Below are 11,628 nucleotides of genomic sequence, written 5' to 3' on the forward strand. Positions count from 1 at the left end.
AATAAAACTGGGAAACTAGGAATTAATACAGATGATAAATTATCTTCTCTCCAGATGTTTCTTTGTGATTTTTTTCATCTATACAGAATATTTGGCTCTCAATTTGACTCCCAGGCCTTAGATAGTTCCACTGCACACTTATCTTTTGAGTTACAGTTAGTCTCAGAAGTTAAAGAAATCAAAAACTGTGATTTATGAATTCTTCTATCGCTGGAGAACAATTTTACTTCTTGTACAGATAGTATCACTACTGATTTCTGTCCTTCATAAATTTTAAATTAATTTGAAACACATTTAAAATGACCTCTATTTAAAATGACCTTCATTTAAAATTGTTTTGAGACCTAACTAAATGCCTCACAATGCTCATCAGCATGATTCTTTTGTGGCCAGCTGGAAAGAAATATTGATAAAGTATGTATTCCAAATGCAGTAAAATTACATAGATGAATATCTATCAGAATGGTATTTAACAAGATCCCATTTGTCTCAGTTCAACATCATAAAATGACCACACAGCAAAAGTCAAGTGCACATCCCTTATTCTCCTAAATGGAGAAGAAAAATTGGTCTGTGAGTTAACTAAATTGTAAAGAACTGAGAACAATAGAAACATGTTATTTGAAGTATATATTTCAAATGTACACATCAAAATACATACAAAGTATATACTTTGAAGTCTTTTTTATCTAAGCAATGTCTTCCAGTCTAAACGACGGAAGCCAGTTACCATCTTAATCATTGTTACAACCAAAAATTATTTATTTTCAAATATTTAGGATAAGGATAAAATCACCTGCAATGAGCCGCTGTCCTTCAAAGTCCTCAAAGAGGATATTGGGTAGTAGCTGAAATTCTTTCTTACAGACTCAATACTTTCTAAAAGAGGCTTCTGGACTCCATAGATGGCTATTAAAACCTTTTGGAAGTGCCCACCCTTCAGTTTACAAAAGCCTTTTAAAAACAACTTATGTAGAAACCTTAATTTACATTTTTTGTTAGTACAGAACAGCCTGCTTTCAAAAACGTCACTTAAAGAGCCCTAGAAGCTTTGCGACACCAGAGCACAAGAAATCTCTAATAAACATGTGAAAACATTGAAGCCATGGTACTACAGTCCTCCGTGTCTTGAAGAAACACCTGATTCCGTGTAACACTAACCAGTCTGTTAGCTCTTCCCAGCTACGTTAATCACACGTTCAACATCCATAAAGTTCTTCACTCAATTAATACTTAAACAAATATAAACATATAAAAATCTATTGTTATCAGTATCTACATGACTTTTTGAAATTTATTAATTATACTCCAGAAATAATGCAGCGTTTGCAAACAGATTTGTACTTTCATCACTGAAAATCTGTGACTAATATTATAATAACATAAAAATAAATTAACCTTGTCCCAGTCTGTGTTACTTTCACCATCTTCAAAATAACCTTTCAGATAGTCTCCTTTTGTATGGTTTCCTTTGACTGTAATATTTTCGTTTCCAGTATCTCTGATTGCTATACCATAACGTCGCCTTTTGTGACTGTGGAACTCCCCATTTACAGTGCAGGTCTTTTTGGCTGTAAGCACATTTAGTAGTTGTTCTAGTTCTGGTAATTCATTAAAAAAAAAAGAGATGTTACAATGGGAAAACACACATTTAAAAAGATAAACCCAAAAGTAATTTTTCAAATGTTGTCATTTTTAACAATAATTCAACTCCTTATTTTTATACTATTTTCTCTCCTCAGTTTGGTACTGTAGGCAATTTCTGCTTAACAGCTCTAGAAGTTCAAGACACCAACATACTCAGCCTTTACAGTACCACACTTAGATATTTTTCCTATAACTAACACAGAGGAAAACAGATGTGGCTGGAAGGCAATTCATCGTCCATTTAATCATCAATCTCTGTCCAATCTATCTACAAATTACTGCTGAATAGCTTTATTATTCTTCAAATTTTCCTGTGTAAATGGAACAACATGCCAAGACACAATGGCATTTGCATAGTCCAGAAAGACCAGGAAGACAGATCCTTTATGGGGTGTCCTGAACGCAACCTTCAGGATGCTGCCCTGCCCTTCGCACTGCAAAAGTGGAACAGAGGGCAGCAGATTTTCCCTCTTGGTTGGTTAAATTACTAATCTGGAAGCACGCTTGTTTACAGCCCTGTAGTGGGAAGGAGGGAGCCAGAACCCCTAATCCAAACCTGAGACACTGCAGGGATCTATCCCATGACATAACCTGGGTGCAATGGGTGTGCCTGCTGTTGAAATGCTTGGCTATATGAGGGGGCATGTTCTATCCTATCTTATTTATCACCTTCCTCCACCCCTGCATTTTCAATTTGAAGCCATAGTGATCATTTTGGTAAACCTGAGTTTGTCCATTGGAAACAAAGGCAGTTCACAAATTAATTTTAAAGGGAGTTAGATCAATGATTAAGAACTTTCCCATGTGATAATCCTTTATTTTTTTAATATCATATTCAGAAAAAGCAAATGATATATTCCTCATGGCAAGTCTTACAAAAAAGGTTTGTGATGTTTGTCTGCTCTCTTTGTCTTGAGCAAACAGATCTGAACAGAGCTGAAGCTAGTTTTGTTTTCTAAATGTGGACAATTCTAATTTTCTTTTTTTTTAATGCTTCCAGTTCTTTGCACTTTCCTCCAGTCACTATTAAGAATTAAAATAAATTTAAAGGGATGATTTAATTAGCTTAGGCTTAAAATATACTTCCTCTGTAATAAACAGTTTTATTTTTTTGTTTCTCTGAATGACACCCTAACTCCACAAACCAAAAAGTCTTGCTATTGTCTCCACTGGGCCTGGATTTCACCATATATAGCTATTTAGTAGCACTGCGCTCAGACGGCTCCATCCACTCTTGTGAGTCAATTACTTCAGAAGATCTGGCTTGGGAATTTTAAAGGAAGGGTTTTGCTGCAAAACGGGTTTGTGCAAGTATGATCTCGGAGTCCAAATGTAAGGCTGAGGATTTCTTTTTTTTTTTTTTTTTTTTCCCTGTGATTCAGTGCACCTCTCTGTAACCTAAGACTACTAAAAATGTTTTTACCTATGCTTAATTCAACTCTTTAAGTTGCTTTAACCTATACTTAATGTAACTTTTTGAAACTGCTTTGAAAAGCTTGTAAAGTGTTGCTGTTAGCAGTTACCACAAACAAGGAAATGTCTTATAATAACCTTCTAAATCCACAGTTGGCCCCTGATGGTTTAATTTTTTACACTGCTAAGCATGCACAGACTCTTTACAGCAGCTGCTGCGAGTTCAGCACTTGTGTTTTCCCTTCTCAATTTTTTGACCACTTAGAACTTTCCTATACTTCTAATTATTTCTGGCTAAGTAGCACTTTTGGTACGTCTAGCAACAGAGCTCCTAAAGAAAAAATGAACTTTGCGTAGTACCCAGTCAGTGAGTCTGGAATAAAATCAGAAGGTGGGTAGGCAAGCACAAGTTATAAAGATGTTTTTGGGTACATTAGGCAGATATCAGAGCATTTGGTCAAAACAGAGTGGCCTGCCTCTACTTCATCTCTTTTGGAAGTATGTCTGCACTGAGATGTGGGTGACTAAGATGTCTAATCTGAATTTCCCATCAACCCCTAAATGAGTTTTGCAATGTGTCCAGGTCTGCAAAAAGAGGCAATATAAACTAGGCCCTGGTGCACTCTGCCCCCACAGCTAGATTGCCACTCTCAGAGCTCTCTTTGGTAGTCCAAACTGTGCTGAGCAATTGAGTCATAAATTAATGTGATGGTATACATTTACTAATCACAATAACAATTTGTTTTATACCTCTCAGAGAATATCAAAATAAGGAGGTTTTTTTTCCCCCAACCTTGTTTTTCAATTTAGAAGAGACTACTTACCAGCTCTAAAATGAAAAGGCATTTAAATCTAAAATAAAATGCAAAAAGTCCTCTAGGCATTTAAAGACAGTTTACATCAAATGTGTGTTGCAAAAGGCAACCAGAGACAAATAAATAGCTTACCTGTCACTTGGAGCTCAGTGGTGCTGTTTAGAGAACTGAAAATATATTTTATAAAGAATTCTGGGGAAGGCAAACTTGCTTTCCCCATACAGACTCCTTGGAGAGCCAGAGTAATGATTAAAGCAGCCAGGCGTGGAAGTGTGTTTTCATCAGCACCATCTCTGTCCATTATATCAGCATTTTTCTCCAGAGTACTCACATCAACACACTGAAACATCAGGAGAAAACAGCATGAAGACAGCCCTGATGACCTCCATTTAAATAATCAGAGTGACAGGAGGAGAAACACTTCCAGAGACAGCCAGAGTAGAAAAAGATACTAAGATTAAAGCTGTATTTGACAGCAGGACAGCAAATGCAAAGCAGAGGACATTTTCATGACAACAGACATAGAATAAAAAAGCCTGAAATTTTACTCAACATCTGACAAGGAAGAAGTACAGTCCATTATTCAGGTGATTTTTGCTTAGTGTTGTTTTCATGCTGTTTCTACCATTCCTGCATCCTCCTCAACTGCATCTACATCTACTTCCAGAAAGTGGCGGAAAAGGGAGGAATGACTCAACACAGATTTTAACTCTTCATCTCAAACTTCACAAAGAATTCTCTTCATATTTTTAGTTCCCCATCTTTTAAATGGGATCAATAAGTTATTATGGGGCAGTTGTCTGGGGACAATCTGGGCAGATATAATTCTGCAGAGAACGGGTGACTTCCCTGCTGGGTGACCGAACAGGAGCTGCAGTCAGTTGTGCACAGCCCTGTGTGTGGGTCTGAAGTGAGGGAGCAGGGTACAGCCCTCTCAGTTACCTGGAAACTTATCCCTGTTTTCTTCCATTTCTGCCTTTCTTGTTTCTTTTCACTGCAAATAGTTGGGGTTTGAGAGAAACAAGGAAAATTTGGCAAAAATTATTTACGTTTGTCTCTCACCCTTGTTAACTAAATTGAAAGGTCAAGTAGATGAGCCAGTGCAGCAGTTACTTATTTTAGAAATACTCCTCTTTCTATATATATGCCTTAAACACTACAGAAAGGGGGCTGGCATTTTTTTCCCATCCATCCTTTACACATTTACATTTCCATAACCCAAAATTTCACCTCTCATTTAAGATAATATATTAGCCGCTATGACTGTGAAGAAGATATTTTCTGTGAAACAAAAAATATAAAGAGCCACTAAAAATGCTTTTCTTCTATTACTACGCTGCATCCTTGGCCCTTTTCCATAACTCAAGTGTTGTGATTCTAAGCATTAGATATTGCATAATGTTTTGAGTACCTTTCATTAAAAAACCCCTTCTTTTCCCTCATGCCAGTGAGCGGTGAAGTCTCAGTTACTGAACAGGCTTGTCAACTGATTCTACTGCCAGCATAAACAAACAGACCGCACAGTCAAGCACTTTATGGATTGTTATTCTATCTTGACATGCCAAATACCCACCGATGACTCTTTACAGTTGCCCAGATACCATTGGAGTTCTTGGAAATCAGAATGTTCACCAAGACTCGGAACCAAAAGTACTAGTCAATGAATAATTTATGATGGGAAATGATAACACAAAACACAGAAAAAGGAACTGGAGGCCCTCAGCATTCTGCTCCACAGCCAGAACTGCTGGCTGTCTTCTGTTTGCATAGGAAAACCTACCACAGTATGGTGTAAATTAAAATCTAATGAAATGAAAAAGAAAAAGGCAAATTCAAACTTTGCAATAAACCAGATTTAACTTTATATAATGAACAGATCTAAGGGGCTTCTCCCAGTAGGTCAACCTGTACTTTAGGAGTTATCTAATCTGGCAGAAACTTATTTTGTTGCCCATCGCAAGGAAAACAGTTTTTCTTTAGATTGTGAACTCTAGAATATTATTCTATTATTTTATATACCCTACTTGAAATAAGAAATAATAAACAGTGGTGAGAAAACTCGCTGTGTGTTTCCTGATTTTAAAAGGATGTTTTTAGTCGAATATACTCAATATTCTTCTTCTCTTTTTTTTTTCCCACTTTAAATTTAAGCTTATCTGTATCACTTTTTCTATAAGACATATTCATGCTGGTAGATAATTACTCACAAATATATGTGTCCCAGCTGAAGGAAACCATCATATCATTGGACAGATTCCTTATTCCACCCTGCTTTGAATGGACATGGAAGTGCAGGGCCTGGCAAGGATCTCATCACAGCAAAATGCTTCATCATTTCTGCTATATAGCCAGATCAATTTTGGAACTATTCTGCTTTCTACCATTTAAATACAATCACTGCTAGGATATCTACATTAAAAGACACAAGATACGAGAAAGTACGTTCTGTCTTTGAAGTGCAAGATCTTGCATCTGCACAGCTATACCCTTTTCCATCTGCCCTAAGCAGGGTAACTGCATCTGAATTACCTCCTGAGAAAGGTCCCTTATATGTGCTACCTCCCCAACCATGTCTTGGTGGATCCTGTAGAAGTGTTAGGGAGCAGATGCCAAAAATAAGTCAAGGAGAAGGTTGGTATTAAACAGCACATACAACAAAAGACTGATGTTCAGCCTGTGCTCTCACAATGTATCTATCAGTTTTCTGGAGGACCATGATACTGAGACACTGTCTAAACTAGCTTAAAAGCATTCTATTGGTAATAAATATGAAGGTATTTTTAGTTATGTTTTCTTTACCTGGGTTTCAGAAGTTTTAAAATGTTGCCTTACTGCAACCAAAATATCTTCAGTTTCATTCCGTGAAAAATAATAACAGTCTTCATCGTGTCTTAAACTAAGCATACTCTGTAGGTAAAATTTATAATCCTTATTATTCAAGCTGAGTTCTGAAGAACACACATCTCTATGATGAAGAATGTAGTAGAGAAGAATAAGAGAAATTCTCTCAAATACTTCTTCGCTGAGATGGTCTTCTAAATCTCCACCAGCTACTATTAACAAAGCATCTGGTTCAAGGCACTGTGAAAAAATAAGAATAAATGGAAATTCAACATTGCCAGTCATCTGCAAACACAATTAGAGAGGAGAACAGGAGAATTCAACTCTTTTATTTAAGAGAGAAAACCTAAGCCACTACAGATACAGGCTGATGGATTGGCAGGAGGAGGGTGCAGGTAATTCATTGTAGTTATATGGCTGCAAGATCACACTATGGGTTGGTTTTTTTGTTGTTGTGGAGTTTTCTGTTTGTTTGTGGTTTTGTTGGTTTTGTTTGGTTTTTGTTTCTTTGTTTTTTGTGTGTGTGGCTTTTTGTTTGTTTTGTTTTCCAGAGCTCCTTCTGTTTTTAAGAAACATCAAGTATCCAAGGGATTTAAGATTTACTACGAAACAGGACTAACTCTGGTCAATAATTGTAGAGAATTGAAAGTCTTCCACTAACTTCAACAGAATCTATTTCTGGTTATAAATATATTAGACAGAGTCAAGGGCTATCTATATTTTCACCTGTGTGTTCTATATGTGTCTATATTATTAGACAAAAAACATATCTGGATTGTAGTTAGTTCAGGGTATGTAAACAGAAGTTATATCATATTCAATGCACTGAGAAGAGACCTAATTTACCCTGCAATCATACAAGTATTTTAATTTTTCCTCAATGGATTCTGTTAACTGGAACAATTTGGTCCAGTGTATAGACCCAGCACAAGGTCTCAACACCATTTAGTCCTCCAAATGCTTTTCAAGATGGACTGAAATGACATATTCACCCTCTGAGGCTTTCTATCTGAGCACAGGGTTCTCTAGATATACATATATATATATAAAATCTCATTTTTATTGATACAAAGACCCTTTACCGAAACTTTTACCAGCTCAAGCAAAAGTTAATCTTTAAAATTAGACCAGAAGACTAATAGAGCTCTATGTCAGGCTATGGAAAATAAGATACTGAATTCCAGAAAAAAAATAATGTTTATTGAAGAGATAGTCTAACTATTGTCATTCATTGTGTAGCTGGTGTTTTTTTGGTGTTTTTTGTTTGTTTGTTTGTTTGTTTGTTTGTTTCCAACTGGCTCCTTTCTAAACATGTTATAGGGGTGTCAGCTAATCTCAACTATTATGGTAGAGCAGCCAGACTGTTAATTACAGAGAAGAAACTACAACACATGGAGGTACAATGGGAGGATCAAAACTACTATCTAATAAATTCATGAATCCAGACAGAACATGGTTTGTCAGACTAAATTGTTTGTGGCTACAAGCATGATGCATTCGTTGGTGTAAGTCAGCTTGTATGTCAGTTTATTTTCCTACACAGAAGCTGATTAGAATCAAACACACATTGTCATGTTCAGGAGTTCCTTGGAGGAACTGAGAGAGCTGCTACTTTTTAATAGCAATAATTCTAACAAAAATTATCACAAATATTCAATCTAAAAAAAAGAGAACTGTGGATGGTAATTGCCCAATTAAATATTTATACTTGTAAATAAAGTAGATTACAGCATGATCCACTGTGCCCTGCATCCATTGTCTAACAAGATCTATAATTATTTTTTGAGTGCATGTCTCTGAGTATTAGTATTTGGGCTAGGAGGAATATAGTTATTCTGCTTTCTGTCCCAAAAGACCAAAAGTTAGTCAATCAGCCTTTTGAAACACTCAATAGTAGTACAATAAACATACTGCATGTAGTGGAACATTTTCAGAGACTTCTACAGGAGTTCAAAACCCAGTGAGGATAAATTACAACCAGCGAGGCAGCTGTTTGCTCTTGCAAGAAAGCTGACTGAAAAGGAAATTGCTAACGGGAAGGAAGCAGGTGCATTGTAAAAGATGCAGCTACTCCACAATATGTTGGTCGCCCATACAGAGTGACCCTTGGGGAGATATCAAGAGGACATAAATTTGTTCATCACTGGTTATTTGGCTGTTACTAATATTTTAGAGATGCAATCAACTGCATCACCTTGGTTTAGAAATGTTTAGTTGCTATAGAAAAGAGGCCAACTTTGAGCCTGGACACTGAACCCTGAGTGTCTTTTGTTTAAAAGGCCAAAGGTTAGAAAAAATTATCTTACTATTGCAAGAAATATATTAATTTTGTGTGCTTAGGAGATAAAGAAGTGTCAGATGCCATTCAATAGCTGCCATCCCCCACTGAAAGAGTCTTGGGGCCAATATGTAACAACAAACCAAAAAAGGGTCTAAAATGATGTTAAACTTCACTGCGTTTAGATACCCACTGGAGATATCATTAAAAAATGAAAAAAAAAAAGTCTGAAAACAAATTCATGTGGTATGACTGGATTCAGAAAGGTCTGAAATCAATTAGTTATTCTCAACAAGTATGGGAAAGAAAATGCCAAGCTAAGGTGGGGCATTCTGTTTCACATTTTGATGGACTTGAAGGATAGTGTTTCTTGCACAGTTTTGCTGGTTTGATTTACAAGATCTTGTTAAATCATCTTGGAAGATTTCAGCCCAGTGCTGAATAGGAGTGAAGATGCCGCCTCTCTCTCATAGATTTTCTGCAGAAAACAGTGTTCATGTGGCACCAGTAGTGCAGGATGTGTGCAGTGTTACTGACTCAGCCAACACCGAGAACTACTGCAAACGGTGAATTCAAATTCTTCCCATAGGAAAATTCCAAGATGAAGTCTAAACAGAGTGGAAGTCCTAACTAAAGTAAGACTCAGCTAATTTCACTTAGATTATTTCCATCCAAGGACAGGGGCATGTTCTCCACAAATGGAAGCAAAAAATATGGCAATCCAGAGAACCAAACAAAGAGGGAGAACAAGAAGGCCTACACCCCTGTTTTGTGAAGTTTAGGAGGACTCTATACCCATTACTGATTAATATATTCTCAGCTTTCGATCTGGTTTTATATCTGGTACATATGCATTGCACAGATGTGCAAAGAGAAAAACTGCACAATCTCCTTCATAAAAATTACCCATTTGAGGAATAACAGGAATCTATATTATTTATGTATGAAATTTCATTTTGGGGCTAATATGAAAAATGGGAACCTGTGCAGAAAGGGACAATTAAGTGAGTAGCTGTCTGCTGCACAGGAGAAAAAGATCTCCATTCATTGGCTTGGCAAATTGCCAAGAAGAATATGTTGTGAAAGCATCCACAATTACAACTATCCTCATCATTCTGATATAAAGTGACACTCTGGTGTATTTAGGTCACTGAACAATGCCAGAGCTAGAGTAACGTTAAGTAAAGACTCACCCAGCCCTTCGTAACCCCTTTCAGCTAAGTTGCACACTTATTACTTTCTCTGTCCTGCTATAACCTGTGATGTTCTTATACTTGTTCCTTTCTTTGTCAAATCAGGAATCAGTTTTGAAAATACTCTCAACTCTTCTAGACAATGAAAACTTCTGTGAAGCTGTACTCTGGACTGCTTCCAGTTTCAGTTTGGATTTGTAGATTCATCATTCTGCCTTTGATTTTCCTTTAACTGAACTGCTTACCAAAACCCTTCTCTAAATCTTGCATATTTCACTGAACAGGTACGTAAATCTGAGACAAATCTTTCTGGGTTTTATTTTTATGAACTAAAATCCAGAACAAAACTGAAGTGCCAGAACTGGTCCCCAATTTTTACCTATGTATTTCCACAGTGGAAATCCTCCGTGTCCCAAATTCAAGCTCATGTTTCTATAGTTAGATCAGGGTAAGCAGAAAAATCTTTGTTGCAAAAGAAGCACTTGACATCTTTTAAAGGAAAATTATTAGTGTCATGTGACTGAAGCATGGAGTTTCTAGAGGAATGCCTGTCATGTTCGGAATATCTCTTCATGAGCTCAAACAGTAAATATTAATAGTTAAGAATGAAATTATTAAAGCAGGGACTTTTTTTTTTCTGCAATAACAAGCTTTTTACATGTTTAGGTTTTGTATTCAGGAGAGTACCACTCTAATAAATAATTTTAGAATGAACTGATGATCCTGTAAAGACATCCCTCATTAATTGAAGCACTAACCAGGTTACAATCCTCTTGCATGCCATAAATCCGCTGTGGGCACTCAGCTCTCTCCAGTAACATTTTGACCAGTTCTCGTGAGTGGTTCATGTGGAGCTCAGTGTTGTCAGGTGAAAGAACGCGTAAAACTTCCATCAGATAGCCTTGGCTGGGAGCATAACTGCCATCCTGCCCATGCTCTTCCCCAGGCTGTCCTTCAGCAGTGAGCACGCTGAATATGAAAGCAGAACATACCACCCCAAGAGCTGGATGCTTGGTCAGAAAACACATCTCCTCTTCCTGCAGCGTGTGATCTGCACTGTATGTTGGATTGTTGTTTGCACTTCACAGCTTAAACTTCAAACCTGAGGAATCTGAATAGTAAAGAGGAAAAAACCCCAACCCTTTAATTAGTGTGAACGCAATATGTTTGAAAGGATTTATTAATTGGTCGGCTAAGCTGATTTGCAGTGACAAGCTGTTTTTGAACAACAGGAAGCCTGTAAGGGCTTTACAGCCCAGAACAGCAGGAAACTAAGACAACCATGGCCTTAAAACTTCTGTAGAATTACCAACAAGAGGTTGCTCAAAGTGCCTTTCCCTCCTCATAAAAGTAAAGTGTATGGTTTTTATTTCAGTATTATGTTATTGCATTCACTAATAATTCTCTTCAGTAAGAACAGGAAAACACCATAGCTTTCACT

The 11,628-nt window shown here is 36.9% G+C and overlaps 1 protein-coding gene across 1 annotated transcript in view; it reads right to left on the reverse strand.

The window, feature by feature from the left end:
* The window catches only part of SLC39A12 (solute carrier family 39 member 12), a 33,094-nt gene extending 21,879 nt beyond the window's left edge, over positions 1–11,215 (reverse strand). The window contains exons 1-4 of the mRNA XM_065629566.1: positions 10,946–11,215; positions 6,675–6,956; positions 4,008–4,215; positions 1,399–1,601 (exon numbers count right to left, since the gene is read on the reverse strand). Of these exons, the coding sequence (XP_065485638.1) occupies positions 1,399–1,601; positions 4,008–4,215; positions 6,675–6,956; positions 10,946–11,215 (963 nt within the window). The remainder of the gene's footprint in view (positions 1–1,398; positions 1,602–4,007; positions 4,216–6,674; positions 6,957–10,945) is intronic.
* Positions 11,216–11,628: the final 413 nt, after the last annotated feature.

The sequence above is a fragment of the Caloenas nicobarica genome, chromosome 2 (assembly GCF_036013445.1).
Source record: "Caloenas nicobarica isolate bCalNic1 chromosome 2, bCalNic1.hap1, whole genome shotgun sequence".
Taxonomy (NCBI): Eukaryota; Metazoa; Chordata; class Aves; order Columbiformes; family Columbidae; genus Caloenas; species Caloenas nicobarica.